Genomic DNA, 21,517 nt, shown 5'->3' with positions numbered 1-21,517 from the left:
CTCTGTTATTAATTAGTGTAATGCTACATGAGTCATTACTCATATTTGAGCCTTTATCTGCAAACTCAAAAAAAAAAAAAAAAAAGACCTAAATAAGCTTTAAGTTCCTTTGAACTTCTGCTAGTCTTTGTCTCTCCTTCTATGTTTACAATTGGATACCTTTTATTCAGAGGTCTAATTTACTTCTCCATAGAATATCCTTGAACTGATCACTCTTTCCTATAAATCTTTAAAGCAGTTACTAATGATAAGAGTGGGGCAGGCAGCTATTCAGGTCCTGCTTTGTGTTATCTCTGCCCCTGAGGTCTTGTTATCTGTTACCTGTTTATTTGATCTTCTGAACTAGTTTGAAGCCCCCTTGAGGACGAGTGGTGTCTTGTACTTTTTTGACCCTCCATTTTAAATTATAGTATGTAAACCTAAAAATAACCCTATAAAATTATTGCTACACATAAAATTGATTATACTAATAAACTGTGACATACTTTCAAAATATCCTTTTTATCCAATATTAGTTAACACCCCTTTAAGGGCATTGGATGACATATGGTACTTCAGGCAGGTCATTTCACATTTTTGAGATCTAATTTATAATGCATTAGATGGGAAGATTCAGTTAGATCATCTGTAAGAGCCCTTCTTTGTGTACTGGTCTGTCATTTTTTTTAAGGGCTATGGAAGTTCAGGACATAGATATTTGTCATGAGGCTCATTCTTTTTAGCTAGACTTGGTTCTGAGATATATGCTTAGCTTAGAGCCTTGGATGGGCACTCAGCTATTGGAGAAATGCAGGCTGTCTGTCACAGGTGCTCTGGCTGGGTGCCCACAGCATGCTCTTCCATCATCACCCCCAACCTCCCCCCCACACACCAAAACACACACAGCATATTCCACACTGTTGCAAATCTACTAAGAGATGCTGCTTAGCTTAGGGCCACCTTCTGTTCTCAAAGTTAGTATGTTAGATTGACTCTTTTTTGACCAGTTAAGAGCCTAGAGGTAGCAAACTTCATATCTAAACTCCAGATAGTTAAGTTGGGTCTTGATTATAAAACTGTTTTCAAATTTTGTAATGACTTTACAAGATAATTGTTTTAAAAAGATAATGATATCTATCTCTTTGGAAGTAAGCCATGGGCTATTAAAACTGTAGGTCACATAGTCTTTTCACAAAATTACCAATTTGAAACTTGTAGCTGAATAAGAACCTTGTGTAAAACGTGGGGATTGTTGTTTAGAATTCTTCTGTTTTTCTCATAATTTGCATAATTATGATCTGTTTATTCTAAAATTATCTTCTGTGAGTTGGAAATAAAACATGTATACTTCACCAATGATCTGAAATTTATAAGAAGCTCCTTCATAATATTTCTAGTGCACCAAATAAATCAGTATCTGAAAATATTGGTGAAGTGAAGCGATGTGAAGTGAAGCCACTCAGTCGTGTCCAACTCTTTGTGACCCCATGGACTGTAGCCTACCAGGCTCCTCCTGTCCCTGGGATTCTCCAGGCAGGAATACTGGTGTGGGTTGCCATTTCCTTCTCCAGGAGATCTTCCCAACCCACGGATCGAACCAGGGTCTCCTGTATTGCAGGCAGACGCTCTACCATCTGAGCCACCAGGGAAGTCCTGAAAATGTTGGTAGTTTTCAAATTTAAAACTGTTATATGAAAAGATATAAGTAACCCAGTAATTCCATGACAGGACTATATGTAGTATCCGTTTTTCCAAGCAAGGTAAATAACAGCAACAAAGTCCAGTAAAACTTCTCTGTAATACATTTTAAACATATCATCTGGAAGCAATATTACCTTTTGTGAGTAAGACTATGGGCAAGAATCTGGGCTTTAGAAACAGATAATTCTAAGCTTAAAATCCTAGCCCAACATCTTGCTAGATAGGTGTCCCTAACCAAATACTTAAACTTTCTATTCTTTTTCTTCTTTGTAAAATAAGGTAATAATGCTACCTTGCAATATTATTGAGGATTAGATAGAATAATATAGACAGAGTGCCTACCACAGAGGAGTATTGAAGAAAATGATCTATCATGAATAATATCATATTTATGCTATAGAAAGAAAGCATCAATTTTTTTTTCATTTAGTTGGAGTGAATTTATTTTTTACAAAGCACTTGACTTGTTTTGATTAGGTGTGGGTGGAGACATGGTGAGCAATAATGAGTTAAAATGATTTTTCTTTTAATTAAAAAGAAATCAATAACATCTCGGGGATACTCAATTTCTTCCAAAGGGAACATGAGACAATCAATAACAATTCTTGATACAGACGCTGCACAAAGTTGAAATCAAAGCCTACTTCAACACAGATAGTCAGACAAAGGTAACAGGGCTCAGTCCAGAATGCATCCTGCTTGTTTGGAAATGATCCCCAAAACACCTAGGATTAGACATCCAGCAACACCCATGCACTGTGGATTTGAGTAAGGCTTGCATGGGGGCGTAAGTGAATCCCCGGGGTTACGCTTATCTCTTATATCAAACCTCAGTCATTTTATTTTTCAGCACAAGTCCTAACAGAGAGATGGTAACAGTGCTAGAAACAAAGTATTTAATGCTATTTTTCATTTAACCAACATCATCATTACTAATTAATAATTAATTACCCTGGTTCTTGGCTCTGTTTTGGCCAAATAAATTATACCTACTTAACTCATTGAGAGCTTTCCAGGTGGCTCAGTGGTAAAGAGTCCATTTGCCAGTGCAGGAGACATAGGTTTGCTCCCTAGGTTATGAAGATTCCCCTGGAGGGGGAAATGGTAACCCACTCCAGTTTTCTTGCCTGGAAAACCCCATGGATAGAGGAACCTGGTGGGTTACAGTCCATGGGGTCGCAATGAGTTGGATATGACTTAGCAACTGAGTACGCACACATTTAACTTTACTTGACAGAACCTTACTGGAGCTGATGTAGACAGGGACTGATAACAAACAAAGTGAATAATAGATAAACCAAAAAAAAAAAAAGTGAATACTTGTAAATAACAAATAAACATAGGATTGCTAAAAGCCAATCAATAATGAATCGTGATGTTGGACAATGAAAAGAAAACTAAATCCAAAGACAAAAACCTAAGAGTTCTCATCTCAGCTATCTCTCTCATCTCTGAGATTCTGGGTAAGTCATGCTTTCTGGACCTTAGGACCTTTGAGCCTGCTCTACTTTCTAATGGGGGACATGCTTAAGCTACATACTTTGTGACATTCACTGGTGGCCCCTTTGCCTTCACTTAGCTCTCTTTTTAAAATTTTATTTATTTTAATTGGAGGCTAATTACTTTACAATATTGTAGTCGGTTTTGCCATATATTGCCATGAATCAGCCAAGGGTGTACATGTGTCCCCCATCCTGAACCCACCTCCCACCTCCCACACTTAACTCTGTTTTGCCTTTACTTAACTCTACTTTGCCTTTTAAATCTTTTAAACCCCAGATTCATATGGAACTGTAGAAGGCTTCCCTCTTTCCTTATTTCCTCAACAAGAGTCAGACTTTTCTAACTTTTGGGTAATTCCTTGATTCTAAGGCTTTTTGATGGCTGTTAAATTAGAGAGATCCCTGGGAGTGGATGAATTTTAAAATTATTAGACATTTACATTTCAGTAAAATTGCAAAGAGAAAAAAGCAGCAAGATTTATCTTATAGTCTTCCCAGGTGGCACTAGTGGTAAAGAACCACCTGCCAAAAGAGATGCAGTTGGATCCCTGGATTGGGAAGATCCCCTGGAGGAGGGCGTGGCAACTCACTCCAGTATTCTTGCCTGGAGAATCCCATTGACAGAGGAGCCTGGTGGGCAAACGTCCATAGGGTCCCAAAGAGTCAGACACAACTGAAGCAATTTAGCACAGCATGCATGCCCTGTAATAGAAATTACCAGCTGTCTGTCAGTCCCTATTCTTTCCCGGCGGTCTTCCCTTGTGGCTCAGCTGGTAAAGAACTGCCTGCAATGCAGGAGACCCCAGTTTGATTCCTGGGTTGGGAAGACCCCCTGGAAAAGGGATAAGCTACCCATTCCAGTTCTTCCCCATTAGCCATTTTATAAAACTCCTGATTTTCAGCTGGGCACAGGTTCACCCAGAAGAGGGATTACATTTCCCAGTCTCCCTTGCAAGTATGTATGATCACAAGATGAAGTTCTAGGCATTGTAATATAAGAGCAGTGGTGTATTTAAAGGGATACTGGGATGCATCATTTTCATCATCATTTCTTCCTTCTTGCCAGCTAGACTGTGGATGGAAGAGCTGGAGCTCCAGCGGTCATCTTGGGAATGAAACTCATAGATGGTGACCGATAAAGTGCTTTTTCGACTTTAGGGAGATAACTGAGGTCCTGTCCATTTTTGTTTCTTTAGTTTATCACTGGCTAGCTTTTTTTCACTCTCTTAACCCACTTAAATAACCAACGAAGGCAGGAGAAACAAAACAGAACTAAGATCCCCTTAACCTTTCACAACTCTCTTTTTTTTGCAACTCAATTTTCAGGGGTTCTTGGTTTACTCAAACAATAATAAACCCATAACGTTTCAACATTTGTAATATTTTAACATGTTCTGTAGTATCAGACCCTGAATTCTGAGAGTTTCAGAAGGTGATCATGATAGTACAAAAGATACAGGAAATTCTTTTGAAGACAGACAAGCTCTAAGTGGCTCTGCAAATTCTTATCATTAAATGTCAATAACTATTTGCAGAAGGCTTATGTCTAATAAGCAACTGAAAAATATATTGATATTGGTTTTTACCTTTTAATTTTATTTGTTATTAGTTAATTTAAATGAAATTGCTCTAACCTTCACATAACCTCAACTGTGAGGGGAGCTGTGCTTCAACTGTGTTTTCTGAGTAGTTATAAAAACTATTTACCTAGGTGATACCACATTATATTTTCATTGATTGCAAGAATTGAAAACAGGTCTAGATTTCTTTCTTTTTTTTTTTTTTTTTTGAAGGCAAAACAAAAAGCACAATCTAAAATTAATAGAACATTTAAAACATGGTAGTTTCCCAGTACACTGTTATTGCAATATTGAGTCAGTCTATGAAGTTTTGAGATTTATACTTTTGAAAAATTCTTACATATAAAAGATTTTAAGGCAGTATTTCTCAAATAATGGCAAAGAAGCACTGCATCAGAATCTCTAGAGTGTTTGTTGAAAATGCTAATTCTCAGACTCCTCGGTCACATCTAGTGAATCAGAATCTCTCCGCATGCCTTGAGAATACGAATTTTAGCACCTTTAAGAGATTTTCAAGCACATTTAAGAACCTCTGTTCTACTGCTTTGTCTAGTGCAATGAAGTTTCAAGCTGTTTTTGCTGTTGTTACTCCCATATTTCTGTCAGTATCAAGTTCATTCCTTCTCCATTCTGCCTCCAGTAATTATTCTGACCACAAAGTGAAAGGCAAGAATCATTACTGCACTGATTAACATTCACTCTTGGGGGAAAAGGAGTTTTTAGATGGGTACAGAGAATATGGATAGTCACACATATTTGTCAGTTGAGGGGAAGGTAAGTGTAATACAAGTACATTTTCCAAGATTTCAAAACCATTTTTGAACCAGCCAGGGAGGAGTATGATTGTAATGTAAGGAATGACTCTCTGTTGAAAGGACAGGATAGCTTAATAGAGGTCTCCTATCTTGTTCTGTGACGGTGTTTCTGGGCTCTGGTGATGAATGTGTTCATTTTATATGACTTGCTTTGGGTAAATAACCCAGTCCCGTATCAGCTCTCCAGCCTTGGGCCGGCAGAGGTTGTGTGTGCGCTCTAATGACGGTGGACGGTGCCCGGGGGAGGGCCTGGGGAGGGGCTGCCCGGTGCGATCGCTCCCCTGGCACTTCCTAAGACTCCCAGTTCTTTCTCTGCAGCCGGTACTTGAAGACTCCAAGCTTTCCCCTCGGAGGAAAAAAACCCGTCTATCTAAATCAGCTGTACTCTACTCTCTTCCCTCGTTTCTCCCTCCGCCGGGCACCACCCCCACCCCTTCCATTGTGTAGTGCGTCTAGCCCGGCTTCCTGCGTGAGACCTTAACCTCACTTGGAGCAGGAGGGATTACTGAGAATTTCGGAACCTTGAGTTGCAATGGAGCTGTACGGAAAGGTAAGCAGAAGGGAGCTCCTCCGCCTGCTCCGCGTGAAATCTCGCTTTCATGGACTTTGTGTGTGTGAGTGTGTGTGTGTGTGTGAGTATACTCGCGCGCGTGGGCGCCTTCTCAGTGCAACTGTGTGAGTAAACCGCTTTCTTTATGTGTGTACCATTCATTGTCGTTCTCCCCCGCGTTTGCTGAATGAGATTGTAAAACCACCCTACTCTGCCTATGGAAATGTACAAACTTTCCCGATTGGGAATGGGGACGTGTAGGGCGGAGAGTTCCAGAACACAGTGCAGGTTTCGTTTAGATTGTAAATTAGCACAAGGTAGTGCGTTTCCTAACCAGGAAAATCACAATGTAGCTTCGGAAGCCGATAGGTAGCAAAGAAAAATCTCCAGCTGAGATGAATGAACTGAGGTCACTTTCGCCTGCACCTTGCGAGGGAATAGCTCGGGAGGCTGAGAGCACTAACAACCAGGAGCGAGTCCAAAAGAGAAGGGAGGCTCCGCGGCCGAGTCCTACTGGAGAAGCAGCCCGTTTAAATGCTGGCTTGCCGGGAAATGTAGTTTACTGCTCCGCGGTTTGCGGGGAAGCTCAGCTAGGCTAGACTACAACTCCCAGGAGCACTCGGGGCTCCGGGCCAGTACGCGTGTGCGGCGCCAGGAAGGGACAGCTCCAGTGCTGATGTTGGAGCCGGTTAGCGAACCCCGAGTGCAGAGTGGAGCGTGAAGCGCGCGGGCTGTGCACGCTTGACCGGGCGCCCGAGCCAGCACTGTGTTAGCCAGGGAGAAAGGACACTTTGCGAACAATGAGACACGAAGCTCCCATGCAGGTGGGTCTATATAGAAAGTGTGGCCTCGGGAGGAATTGAGAGAGACGCTTTCTCCCTCGCTCCAAGTACAAACTGCGCCCGATCTAAGGGAAGGTCTTAGGCAGCCATCCGCCGGGACGCGGTTCAGACTTGGTCCTGGGGACAGAACCCCGCTCCGCGGGGCTGTGATTGGGGCTGTTTTGAGGAGGGATAGGAGTATACATTATCTTCCCGGGCTCCACAAGGAGGATAAGAGTGTCTAGAACGTCAACCCGGGCAAACAAAAGTCAGAGGAACATGCCATCTCGTATTGGTATTGATTGTTCCTCCTGTCTTGCCTGGTTCGTGATCACGGGGCAGACACACCAGGTCTGGTGTTGCGAGCTGTCTACTGGAGTCGGTATAGAGCAAATTCCGCTTAATTAAGAGCTCTCTAAGAAAGGAGAAACCAATGTTAGAGTCCCCAAAGTCTCTTTCTTCAATTAGGGTTCTAGTAATAATGAGCAAACACTTCAGGGCTTCACTCTTCCCAGAAGTATGCAAGCCCTTTATCTGTGTCCACACTGGTTTACTCCTGCGTTTCAGAGACTCTCCTCCAAGCTTTCCTGACTACTGTGCCCATTTGTTTTCCGTTCCGATTCCTGTTTAAGTCACGTTCTTATGTTTGCTTCCTTTGACTCCCTGCAAAGGTGCCTCTGCCTAAGCATCGTGCTTAAGTTCTGTTTTTAAGTAAAGATGAGTGATGCTTTCTCGTTTGTATGTATAATCAGTTATTACTAACCATCAGCCTGTGTTCATTATCAAGGAGAGTGATCCCATTGCGTAACAGAAAGGCACTTTATGAATGAATTGAGAGGGAATGGAACACACCGTTTGGAACGTGTTGTCTCTCTTGAGAACCCACCCCTGCTGCCAAATCCAGCAATATAAATGTTTGACTTTAATTTGAATTTAAAGGTTTTCCAACTGTTTTTCCTCAAAAAATCAAGGGCTTTAAACGTATGCGTCAATTTACTTTTCATTTATGGTGTGGGTTATGTATGGCTTCTCAGGTGGCTCTAGTGGTAAAGAACGAGTCTGCCAATGCAGGAGATGTAAGAGACGCGGGTTTGATCCCTGAGTCGGGAAGATCCCATGGAGAAGGGTATGGCAACCCACTCTAATATTCATTCATGGGTTATGTATATTAAGAGATGTTGACTGTTAAGTGAAAAAAATTTAACTGTTTGTTGAAGCATTATATTAATGAAAGCTCTTAAATTGCCTTATGAGTTACTGAAAACTTGATTTGTTCCAGAGAACAGTTGCCCTGCTGTGTATCTTCTAATACCTGTCTTTGTGACTTAGTTTTTCATTATAGACCTGATGTGAAAAGAATCTGGACAGACAATAAAGGTACAGGCTGTTGTAATCAAGATGTATTGGCTTATGATAATTTCCCATTACTGGAGTTACTGCCAAGAGCCAACTGGCTACATTAATCATATTTGATTACAAGTAAACATTGACAGTAGACTTTAAAAGTAGATTGTTAGTATTCAACATTAACCCCATATATGCACTGAAGTCTTTATGTTAAAATAAATGACTAACAAATTGATCACAGTGCATCTTGATTTTTATTTTCTTACAGTATTTATTTTCTTACAGGTATTGCTTAGACTGTTCAGAAGGGTCATCAAAATATTACAGAACTACATGAAATTAGTGCCCTAAGAAATATTTAAAATCAATTCGTATCAACTTTGTAGTAGGCACTGCAATTCTAAAATTTAGTCAGAACTTTAATGAATAATTAGTATAAAAACGGGTAACAAAATTAATTTGCTTCTGCAGTTATTTTCATATTTGGGATGTATTTTATTCATTGACTTGGTTTTTTTAATTTAAAAATTTTAATGCCCAAATGCTATATTGAATAACATGTACATTTAAAAAAATAAAAAACTTTTTTCTGTAGTATATTTAAAGCACATTTATTGATTCAGTTTACCAAGTAAATTGTTGTGGTGGCCAACTCTCAATTACTGTCAGGTTTTCAAAAATATAATGATAGGAAGAATAAAAACTATAAACATGCTTTATATATATGGCAAATATTGCCTTAGCACTTGCACTTGTGAATCATAATCACATTCCAGATGACTTTGATATATGAAAATATAATCAGATGAATAATTGACATTTTTTCCATTTAAAGACCAAACCATATCATTTAAAATGCTAATTTACTTTTTATATTTTCTTAAGTCAAAGAACCCTTTAAAATTGTTCAATATATTTTAAAAAAGTATTTATTGTGCCTTTGTACATAGCTTGGTGCTCTGTTCAGTATAGCTGTCTTTGATATATGCAAATTTTCTGAAGAATATTTCTCTTTGAGTTGATGCAAAATGCAGGATAATAGCAGTAATAGTCTTTGCTGTCTGTATTTCCAACTAAATAACCAGGAATAGCATTTGGTAAGTGTTCCAAATGATGGATTACAATTTTAATGCAGGAGATGGTCATTTTGTGTTTTTTCCTTTAGTGCCTCCATAAATCCCGAGGACCAAATGAAATGGGGAATAGCAGTGCTCATGACTTAAGGGCAACACTTTCATGAGCAAATTATCATTTGATTCAGGAGCCTGATTGAACAAATTCCAGTTTATCTAGTGCTTTGTCTGTGCCAAGCACTGTGCTTTGCAGTCAGATCTATGTGTGTGCGTGTGTGTGTGTGTGTGTGTGTGTGAGAAATATAAAACAGTCCTAGAGGTCACCATTACCTTAATTACAGGCAGATAACTAGAGCTTTATATGATTAAACAACTTGACCAACACGGTAAATTCAAAATTCTGCTAGATCTCTAGGAAGCCCATGTTGTTTCCGCTATTATTTTGGGTTCCTTAAGAAGACACAAAAAGGTGATATAAAGAATGAGTGCCATGTTGATTTTCATTTGGATCAGAAAAAGGAAAATTGTCTCTTCTGTTTATAAAATTATCTTATATAAACTAAATCAAATATTTGAGAAGGGTCAGTGTTTTAAAAATGGCTAGCTCTTTGTCTTCCTGGTTTAAATTTCTTATAGCTTTACTTACACTCTCCAAGGACCAAAGTGGAGTTCATTGTCTGTGTTTAAATGCTTCATCTTCAGTTTTGTTATCCACAAGCTTTCTTCATGTAGGTGTGAAAGTACAGAGAGCCCTCTAACTACTTCAGTTCAGTTCAGTTCAGTTCATTCACTCAGTCGTGTCCGACTCTTTGCGACCCCATGAATCACGCACGCCAGGCCTCCCTGTCCATCACCAGCTCCCGGAGTTCACTCAGACTCACATCCATCGAGTCAGTGATGCCATCCAGCCATCTCATCCTCTGTCGTCCCCTTCTCCTCCTGCCCCCAATCCCTCCCAGCTACTTAGGAAACCAAAGAAAAACAACTACTCAAAGCGTGGAGCGGTGTGCCAAAAAAGGTTGTTTGGCTAAAAATGAGGAAGATTGAAGAAAGAGTATGCTGAAAGTGTAGAAAGTGTAGGCTGAAAATGAAGTTGAGGTGGAAAGCACAATAGATATTAAATACAGCCATGCTGTATAACAACAACAAAAAAACTTAGAAACAAGACCTAAGTAACGTTGTTTCATTTGTCTGTGAGAAGTCCACAGGCAATCTTGCATTTTATTACTGTTGAATTTCTACCACATCCAACTTCAATTATGATCCCTTTATCTTTACATAACAAATGGAAGTTTAGTCCTCATCCCTTACAGAGACGGAGAAAAGCCATAGTTAACATTGGAGAAACAAGAACTTCTTTCTTGCTCGATTTGAGCAAATTCCTCAAGTATCCATCTTTCTTCTGTAAGGGAAAGTGGAGGGTAGAGAGGGAAATTGCCATAAAAGCAAATTTCTATGGTGTAAGAATGATTTTCCGTTTTCAGTTTAAAGAGTTGTGGAATCATTACATGGCATAACCACAATTTCCCCCTGCCATTTTAAGCTTATATTGGAACTGCAAATTCCTTTCTTGACCATCATATTCCATATGCTAAAAATTGAGTTTTCCTGGGAATTTATGAGGAGTTGCACCGCCTAAAAAAGATGTATTGGTTAAAGGTCATCCAACAGTTTTCTACATTTATCATTCACTAATAAGTTCCAGAGCTTCTAGGGCAGTCCTCTTAATAGATCATAGATTTTTACCATGCATACTATGACCTGTGAAGATGAAATATTTTAGGTTTATTTGGAATTATGTAAATTTTTAGCATTTTTCATTTGTTTATAGTTTTTGAGATACTTCTATACATTGAGATGCATGAATATTAAGTGAATAATTTGATGATTCTTAATAAGTAGATACACCTATGTAATACATACCTATAAAGATATAGAACATTTCCATTCAACCCAACAAGTTCCTTTATTTTACTTTCTTTTTCTGGTTAATCTACTGATATAGTAAGATCATCATAAATTAGTCCTGTTTATTCTAGAACTCTAGATAGTTCTGTAAAACATACAAAATGAACATATTGCAGAATATATAGAGTGTACTCTTAAGTCTAGCTTATTTTGCTCATTATAATGTGTATGGAATTCATTCATGTTGTTGCATGTGTCAATAATTCATTTTGTTTTATTGACACATTATACTGGTGTATCAATCTGCCTTTTAAAATCTGTTCTTCTGTTGATGGATTTCGAGGTAATTTCATTAGGGGCTACTATAATGAAGGTTATAAATGTTATCATATTGGTCTTTTTATAGTAATATGTTTTTATTTCTCTTGGGTAGATACCTAAAAGTAGAATTGCTGAGGTGAAGGATAAGTCTTTGTTTAACTTTGTAGGAAACAGTCAAGTCTCTAGCTAGAATGATAGTACCATTTCATATGCTCACCAACAGTGTGTGAAATTCTAGTGGGTTCACATCCTCAACAGTGTCTGGTGTCAGTGGCCTTTTAAATCAAGGCCACTTTAATTGGCGGTTGTGGTGTCTCATTGTGATTTGTATTTCTGATGACTGTGATTTTTAGCATATTTATATGTTTACTGACCATTTGCCTTTCTTCCTTTATGTAGTGTCTGCTTAGCCTTTTATCCATTATTGGGGTTGTCTTTTTATTATTTAGTTGTAGGAGATCTTTATGTAGTTTTTTTTTTTAATCTGTTGTTTATATATTTATTTATATAGCTTTGAAACTAGTTCCTCAAATGTATTAAAATATTCTCTGCCAGTCTGTGCCTTAAATACTCATATCTTATGAGTGTCTTTTGATGAGAATTTTTATTTTAATGAAATTTAGGTTATTAATTTTAAGTGGTGTCTATATCTGGATTCTGTACTTTCTTTGATTTATTTCTCTAAACTGTGTCCTGAGACCTTACTACATTTATTTGTTATTTGTAGTGCTCAGTCACTCAGTTATGTCCGACTCTTTGCGGCCCCATGGACTATAGCCTGCCAGGCTCCTCTATCCATGAAATTTTCTGGGCAAGAATACTGGAGTGGTTGCCACTTCCTATTCCTGGGGATCTTCCCAACTCAGGGATCTAACCCAAGTCTCTTGCATCTGCTGCACTGACAGGCAGATTCTTTAGCACCATCAATTGAAATCCTTAAATTCCTTAAGAATTTCTCCATAAGTGATTGTATGATTTGCAAATAGAGGCAGTTCTTTCTTTCCAAAGACCTTTTTTTTTTTCCTCACTATTTCTTATTCCACAGGATAGGATAGCTAGTGCAGTGTTGAGAAGTGATGAGCAGGTATTCTTATCTTATTCCCAGTCTTGGGGAGAAGCCATCTTTCACCATTAAGTATGAAGTTAGCTGTAATTGTTTTATTGTTGGTGGTGGTATAGATATCTTATCATACAGAAGTTTCTTTTGAGTCCTAGCTTGCTGAGAGTATTTGTTTTCAATACAAGTGGGTGCTGAATTTTGTCAAATCCTTCTTCTGCATCTATTGCCATGATCACATGGTTTATCTCCTTTATTCTGTTGGATTATACTGATTGATTTTTAGTTAATCTGACATTCTTTAGATAAAGCCAGTTAGTTATTATATATTCTCTGGATGCAATTTGTAATTTGTTGTAGATTTTTGCCTTCAAATTCAAAATGGATATTAATATATGATTTTCTTTTAATGCCTTAATGAGGTTATAATATAGAAGTTATGCAGACCTTATAAAACAAGTGAGAAGTGTTTGGGAATTTGCTGTTTGAATGATTTTGTTGTGTAAGATTGATGTATTTTATTCCTTAAAGTGTTTGGTAGAGTTTATCACTGAAGCTATTGGAGCCTGGAGTTTTCTTTGTGGACATTTTTTTTTTTTTAAACAAATGACACTTTTTTGATATACAAATATCTCTATCATCCAACTACCTACACTCTCATGTCCCTATCTCCCTTTAGCAGAATAGCCTTCTCCATACCCCATGCTGAGATGTCTGTGGCCTTTCTGGAACATACCAGTAAATTATATTACATAACGAAAGAGCCTTTGCCAATATAAGTCATGCTATGTATTTTAAAATAAGATTGACCTGATTCTCAGGTGGGTCCAATCTAATTACCTGAGCCAATAAAAGCAGAGAATTTTCTTTTGCTGGAGTCAGAGAGATGTGGCAGAAGGGGAAGTCACAAGTTTGAAGCATGAGGATTGTTGGCCTAAAGATAAAGAAGCCTATATATCAAGGAAATAGGGACCTCAGTCCTGTAACCACAAGCAACTGAATTCTGCCAACAACTTGTAAAAACTTGGAAGTGGAATCTTCCCCCAGAACAGTCAGGTAGGAACCAGCCCAGCTGACACATTGATTTTCATCTTGTAAGGCCTTAGCGGTATGAGCAGAGGACCTAGCTAAATTACCCTGTGTCCAGATTTCTGACTTGTTAAGTAGTGATTGAGCGTTGTCTTAAACATTCAGTATCACTGCAGGAGAAAAGTATTTATGCCTATATAACATTTTCTATTTCATCTTGGGTTGGTTTTGGTAATTGTGTTTTTCACCTAATTTTTCAAATTTATTGACATAAAATTGTTCAAAATATTTTACTATCTTTTAATTTCTCTAGATCTGTAATGATATCCCCTCTTTGATAATATAAATTCTCTTTTTTTCTCCCTACCTCCCTTTTACCAGTCTTACTAGATATTTATCAATATTATTAATGTCTTCAAATGACCAACTTTTCCCTTTGTTAACTTTTTTGTTATTTATTTTTTATTTTATTGACTTGGGATTTAAAAAAACAACTATGTTCTTTATACTAACTTTAATAGAACCATTTTGTTTATTAGGCTTCTTAAAGTAGAAATTTAGATCACTGAGTTTAAATGTTCCTTTTTAAGAATAAGCCTGGTATTTACAATGATAAATCTCTAACAACAACTTTAGTAGTTGACTCTCACAAATTTCTGAGTGTAGTATTTGCATCATATTTTATTTTAAACTATTTGCTTCTTGTGATGTTCTTCTTAATCAATGGGTTTAGAGATATATTGTTTAATTTTCCAAATACCTGCATCTTTTCCAGATAGTTTATCAACATTGATGTCTAATTAAATCCTCCTGCTACCAGAGAACATATTCTTTAAGATTTCAGTCTTTGAAAAAAAATTTAGGCTTGTTTTTAGGCTAGTGTGTGGTCTAACTTCATGAGCATTCCATGTGCTCTGTGAATGCTCCATGCAACAGTTCTGAAGTGTAGTGGTATTGTGTTGTGTTGGAATATCATGGTATTGTATGGTGTTGCTGAGATCATCTCTAACCTTACTATTTTTTGTCTAGTTATTCTATCAATTACTGAAAAAAAGATTTTAAAATCCCCAATTATAGTAGTCAGTCTTTCAGTTTTTTTTAGTCCTTTCAATGTAGCTTTATATATTTTGAACTTCTTTTATTAAGTGCACTGCTGCTGCTGCTAAGTCGCTTCAGTCGTGTCCGACTCTGTGCGACCCCATAGACGGCAGCCCACCAGGCTCCCCCGTCCCTGGGATTCTCCAGGCAAGAACACTTGAGTGGGTTGCCATTTCCTTCTCCAAAGCATGAAAGTGAAAAGTGAAAGGGAAGTCACTCAGTCATGTCCGACTCTTAGCGACCCCATGGACTGCAGCCTACCAGGCTCCTCCATCCATGGGATTTTCCAGGCAAGAGTACTGGAGTGGGGTGCCACACACACATATATAATTGTTGTGTCTTCCAGAAAAAATTTCCTGGCTTTTGTTATGAAATCTCCCTTTATATTTTTAGCAATGCTCCTTGTCTTAAAGTGTATATAAATACACTCTTTCTTAATAGTGTCTCATGCATACACTCATACACACATATATTTATGCCTCTGTGTGTGTGTGTGTGTATAATATGTATATAGTCCTATTTTTACTTTCAACTTATATGTGACTTTATATTTAAAGTGTGAATCTTATGGTCTGAGTATAACTGGGCCTTGCAGTTTATCCAGTCTAGAAAGTATCCTTTAGCTGGGATTTTTCCCCATTCTCATGTGTTGCGTTTATCAATATGATTGATAACCAGCATTTAAAACCAGCATTTTGCTCTTTGTTTTGGGGTCAGCTCAGGGGTTTGAATTAGCTTCTGAGATACGTAAATTTATACTTTTAACCAAATTTGAAAGATATTTAGCTATATTTCTTCAAATGTTTTTCCATCTCATTATCTCCTTCTGTTTTCTTCTGAGACTCCAATTACATGTATGTTAGACTTCAGATATTGTTCTACAGATCACTAGGCTTTTCTTTATGTTTTTCTTTTTTTCTTTCTCTTTGTCAGTTGTATGATTTCTGTTAATTTATCTTCAAGTCATTGACTCTTTGCTATCATCTGCAGCCTTTTGTTAAACCCATTGAGGAAATGTCTATTTCAGTTACTGTTTTTCCTTTCGGGCTCCATGTTGACTTCTTTTACATTAGAAATATGTTATATTGCCAAGTGAAGATAGATAACACTCTCTAGGGAAGAGATATTTGAATATTGGAAGAGCCTATAGTAGGATTAATTTACAGTATTGTGTAGAACCAAGAAAGCACAGTGAGCCTTTTATAGAAAAAGTGATAAATATAAATAATATTAGTGCTTTGATTATTCCTTATAGATTTCTAGGGGAAATATTCATGTTCACATTTTAATTTTTATCCTTTAATATTTCTATGATTGTTGCTTTTGTGATACTGTGTTTTTCTTTGTGTTTTTCAAATAGGAGTGTGGGCTTCAAGACACTTTCAAAAATTTGAACAAGGTGCAAAATTATAAAAATAAAGCATTTCAATAATTGCTTCCCTTTATCAACTAATATATTCCTTAACAGCTTTAACTCTGAAGAAACATCAACACCAACATGTTTCAGATTGGTCTGAAGCATTATGTCAGTCTTATGGGGGTCATGAACTATTCTTCTGTCCACTAAACGGTGAAACGTAAGAGTCAATGTCCTAGGTCTTCAATTGCCTTGTTATTGTTCAGTTGTTAAGTTGTGTCCAACTCTTTGTGACCCCACAGACTGTGGCATGCCAGGCTCCTCTGTCCTCCACTTTCTCCCAGAGTTTGCTCAAATTCACGTCCATTGAGTTGGTGATGCTATCTAACCATCTCATCCTCTGCTGCCCCCTTCTCCTTTTGCCTTCAATCTTTCCCAGCATCAGGGTCTTTTCCAAAGTGTTGCCTCTCTGCATCAGGTGACCAAAGTATTGGAGCTTCAGCTTCAGCGTCAGTCCTTCCAGTGAATGTTCAGGGTTGATTTCCTTTAGAACTGACTGGTTTGATCTCCTTGCAGTCCAAGGGACTCTCAAGAGTCTTCTCTAGCACCACAGTTCAAAAGCATCAATTCTTTGGTGCTCAGCCTTCTTTATGGTCCAACTCTCACATCCATAGTCATGTCTCTGATTTTTAACATGCTGTCTAGGTTTGTCATAGCTTTCCTTCCAAGGAACAAGTGTCTTTTAACTTCATGGCTGCAGTCACTGTTTGCAGTGATTTTAAAGCCCAAGAAAATGAAACCTGTCACTGTTTCCACTTTTTCCCCTTCTATTTGCCATGAAGTGATGGAACCAGATGTCATGATCTTAGTTTTTCGAATGTTGAGTTTCAAGCCAGCTTTTTCACTCTCCTCTTTTACTTTCATCAGGAGGCTCTGTAGTTCCTCTTCACTTTCTGCCATTAGAATGGTATTATCTGTGTATCTAAGGTTGTTATTTTTCTGGCTTTCCTAGTTGCCTGTTGCTGCTTCTGTAAGTCGCTTCAGTCATGTCCGACTCAGAGTTGTAAAAGGACAGGGTCAGTAGTTCCCTGATGAACTCTTCAGTAAGCTGATTGGATTGAGTGCAGCATTAGGAATTCAGCTCTGGCAAACCTGAAAGAGCCTCATTTTGTGCCCACTTGGCCACCTGAGAAAACCCTGAAACCATGGTCACTTTGCTCCTACACTCTCAGCTTTTCATGGTCTGGGAACCCAAATCATAAGGTAACTTGAAGAGGTGATCCTCCTCATAGTCTACCTGCTTTTAGTTTAATTACTTGTTATTTGTTAGGAGCGATTCAGATGCATGTCTGAGTCTCATCAACTAGAAACTCTTGGTAGCCAACAGGATGAATGCCTCCTGCTAAAATAGCCATAGCTTGAGGACCATTAAAGAGCTTGAGGAAAGACCATGTTAAGTACCAATTAGCAAAATATGACCCCAGGTGACCCTTATCTATGGTGTTTGCAGTTAAAGGCAGTTTTCCTTTGAATGTTTGAGTCACTGAACACCTGTCGGTAGTAGGGCTGATGAAAGGCAACAATGGAACCACAGCACACCTGTGCGTGTGAGCCTTCTTTTAGTGCGCATGCTTGGGCAGGCTGGGCCTTTGTAGTAAATGATAGTAGCAGTGGCTTTAGAATGAAAAGCCCAGATGGTTGTAAGTATAAAGGTGGCTCTGTCCGCCATTCCCATTGCACAGTCTGGAAACACAACCTTGTAGACTGCTAACCCAGTTTCCTCGAGAATGGTCCAGATAGCCCCATTGTCTCATAAATGGGGTTTGTCCCCCTATCCATGACTGGAAGGGAAATGCCCAGATTTTGAAGGAATCTATAGCAAATCCCTGGAGGCATTTTTCAAGGGCTTAAGTATTTAAAACTAATATGAAACATCTGTAAAATGTTTAAAAACATTAAATGAAGTGAAATGTTTAATGATGAAATTTGTGGTGGGAGGGGGGAAGCACATGTTAATATTAAAAGTTAGTTTTTATTTTCCCCATTGGAGATTTTTAGGGTATTTTACTAGGTGTTTTTATGAGAGTTTTTTTTTTTTTTTTTTTTTACCATATAGTACATATGTGGTAAAAAGAAATGTCTACTGTTAACATTTGTCTACTCTTTTACATATGTCTATTGTTTAGCCTTTTTCTTCTTCTCAGGAAGAGGTATTCTTTATTTTGTGGTTTCAGTTTAGACACTGACCTCCTCTAGCTATTGGATCCCTTTTTATGGAATGGAGGGAAGTAAAATCTAATTGTGGGTTATTTTAAAAAATGACTGATGAGGGAAGTCCAGGCCACGTTCCACAGAGCCTTGTGTGCGCTGAGAACAGGATTGCTGCCTCTTCCTAGGTGGTGCCTTCTCCGAGTCTGACAGAGAGCTCTCCGTGAGTTGTATCACTGATCCTCAGAAGATTCTGACTCCTACCAGGGCAGAGTTAATTGTAACAACGTTTCTCAGAATTCAGCTTTTCTGGCAGGCTGGGCATTCTAGGGTATAGACTTTCTGTGCCAAGTCAACATTCTGGTGAGATCTGCTGTCCCCATCAGTGAAAGAGATGACTGGTGAAGACGGCAGCTGATAGAGAGCTCTAGGGTCCCCATGGATCCAGGACTCTGTGTCAGATTGCTCAGTCTCCTCGTACATACATCCTGAGGTCTTGACAGTGGGCACCTGCCCTGGCTTCCCTGCCAACACTTGTTAATCCAATAAATTCTAAACCTGACTGATCCAGAGAATCACATGGGGAGCTTTAACAATTTAGATCCCGGCCCCACCTTGACTATTCTAATTTTGCAGAATTCAGGAGGAGTTTCCCAGGTTTGGAAATCTTGGATGTAGTGAAGATTCAGTTTTGTATTCCTAAGTAAAAACATATCCAGCTCTACAGAGCAGGTATGTGTGTGTGTGTGTTACTCTGTTGTGTCTGACTCTTTGCAGCCCCACGGACTGTAGCCCACCAGGCTTCTCTATTAATGGGATTCTCCAGGCAAGAATACTGGAGTGGGTTGCCATTTCTTAACTCTAGGGCATCTTCCCAACCTCTTACCTCCTGCATTCGCAGGTGGGTTCTTTACCGCCTGAGCTATCAAGGAAGCCCGAGAGCAGGTATATGAGAACACAATGTCTGCTATTTCTTGCTACCAAGAAATGATGAGAAGGCATATATATTTTATCCATATCTATGAGAAAGTTTTAAAGGATTTTTTACATTTTGTTGCTAAGAGAAAGGCTCTTTCATTTTTATAAATTGACATCTACATTTAGGAAGTGTGAATGTCAAGAATGTTTGATGACTTTTTTATATTTTAGACTTAATTTTGTTTTAAAAGAGCTGTATATGGAGAAGATGTTGCTAGGCTTTGCAGGATCCTGGATTTTCAACCAGTCCTTCTGATTGCACCACCTAGAAACATCTAGTGTGATCTACCATCCCAGCTTGCAGATTTTAACACTGAAAGTTCTGCTGTGTACCATGAAACACCTCAGTTTTGGGCAAACAAGAAAGTTGGTGACTCTAGCTACACCCTAGGAACAAGACACTTGGTGTCTTCAATCCTAAGGCCATTCCAGACTTGCCTGGGCTCTGGTGGACTTCCCTAGCAGGCCTAAGGTTCCCCTTTCTCTAGTCATGCACTTCCAGATCCCAAACTTTTGTTGACCTTTCTGTGCTACTTCTCTTTGTCTATCTGGAATTTTACTTTTGTGGATACCCTTTGCATTATTTTAGAAAGGTGTTAGCAAATGATGGAAATAACCATCCTGTATGCAAGATATTGTTTATTTATTGTGGGCTTTGAAATTTTTGTTTCTGTTGAGATAGAATTGAAATATATTGATAACATTGTATAGCTTTAAGATGTACACCAATTTGACTTGATATGCTTGTGTATTACAGTATAGTCACCACGATCGTGTTAGCTAATACCTCTACGTATCGTATAATTATCATTTCTTGTACATAGTGGGAACAATAAGTTCTAGTCTCCTAGAGACTTTGAAGTTTATCATGCAGTATTGTTGTCTATAATGTTATTGTGGACTTTGATGGTTTATCAAATTGCACATCAGAGATTAGGTGAAACTTTACCTAAAACCTATTCCAAGGCCCCAGAAGAAGAGAGTTTCCCCCTAACTACTAGGAGTTAGTTCCTAGAGCCCCCTTTCTTTTTAAAATCTATTAAACTGTAGTTGATTTACAATATTATGTTAATTTCTGTTGAACAGCAAAGTGATTCAATTATATATATATATATATATATATATATATATATAATGCACACGTTCTTTTCCATATTCTTTTCCGTTTTGGCTTTATTGTAAGATATTGAGTATAGTTCCTGGTGCTATACATAGGACCTTGTTCTCTATTTCTGTGAGTCCGTTTCATAGATACATTTATTGTGTCATATTTTAGATTCGACATGTAAGTAATATCATATGGTGTTTATCTTTCTGATTTACTTCATTTAGATTGATAATCTCTAGGTCCGTCCATGTTGCTGCAAATGGCATTTCATCCTTTTTTATAGCTGAGTAATACTCCATTGTGTATATGTATCACATCTTTATTCATCTGTTGATGGACACTTAAGTTGTTTGTGTCTTGGTTATTTTGAATAGTGCTGCTATGAGCATAGGGGTACAGGTATCTTTTTGAATTATAGCTTTGTCTGTATATATGCTTGGGAGTGGGATTACTGGATCATATGGCAACTCTAGTTTTAGTTTCTTGAGAAACCTCCATACTGCATCAGTTTACATTCCCACCAATGGTGTTCCCTTTTTTCCCACACCCTCTCCTCATTGTAAGTTTTGATTTTCATTTCTCTACTAATTAGTGATGTTGGGCATCTTTTCACGTGCTTGTTGGCCACCTATATGCTGGAGCTCCCTTTCCCATTTTTTTTTCTTTTCTTTTTTTTTTTTTTTTACCATTTGCTACTTGGATTCTGGGCTTCCCTGGTGGCTCAGATGGTAAAGAATCTGCCTGCAGTGCAGGAGACCCAGTTTTGATCCGTGGGTCAGGAAGAGCCCCTAAAGAAGGGAATAGCTACCCACTCCAGTATTTTTGCCTGGAGAATTCTATGGACAGAGGAGCCCAGAGGGCTGCATAGTCCATGGGGTCAAAAAGAGTTGGACATGACTGGGCAACTATCATTTTCACTTTATTTGGATCCTGCCCGCTTATTAGCCCACTTTCAATTTCCACAAAAGTCTGCACACCCAAGGGTTTTGTGAATTTAGTTAAAAAGAAAAACTCTCCAAAATTATTGGGTGGCAGGCAGTGTCATAGGACAGGTCACATGACCACTGGCCACATTGCCCTCCCCA

At 38.4% G+C, this 21,517-nt stretch overlaps 1 protein-coding gene across 2 annotated transcripts in view; it reads left to right on the top strand.

Moving 5' to 3' along the window:
- Window positions 1-5,813: 5,813 nt before the first annotated feature.
- Window positions 5,814-21,517, top strand: part of RAB3C (RAB3C, member RAS oncogene family) — a 301,907-nt gene continuing 286,203 nt past the window's right edge. Inside the window, exon 1 of one of the 2 annotated variants that reach the window (XM_027520072.1) lies at window positions 5,814-6,127. In XM_027520072.1, the coding sequence (XP_027375873.1) occupies window positions 6,110-6,127 (18 nt within the window). In that variant the 5' untranslated portion in view covers window positions 5,814-6,109. Of the gene's footprint in view, window positions 6,128-6,766; window positions 6,952-21,517 lie in introns of those variants that run through there. The other variant, XM_027520071.1, reaches the window with a different exon arrangement.

Source organism: Bos indicus x Bos taurus, chromosome 20, assembly GCF_003369695.1.
Source record: "Bos indicus x Bos taurus breed Angus x Brahman F1 hybrid chromosome 20, Bos_hybrid_MaternalHap_v2.0, whole genome shotgun sequence".
Classification (NCBI taxonomy): domain Eukaryota; kingdom Metazoa; phylum Chordata; class Mammalia; order Artiodactyla; family Bovidae; genus Bos; species Bos indicus x Bos taurus.
This window is presented reverse-complemented; position numbering and strand designations above follow the sequence as displayed.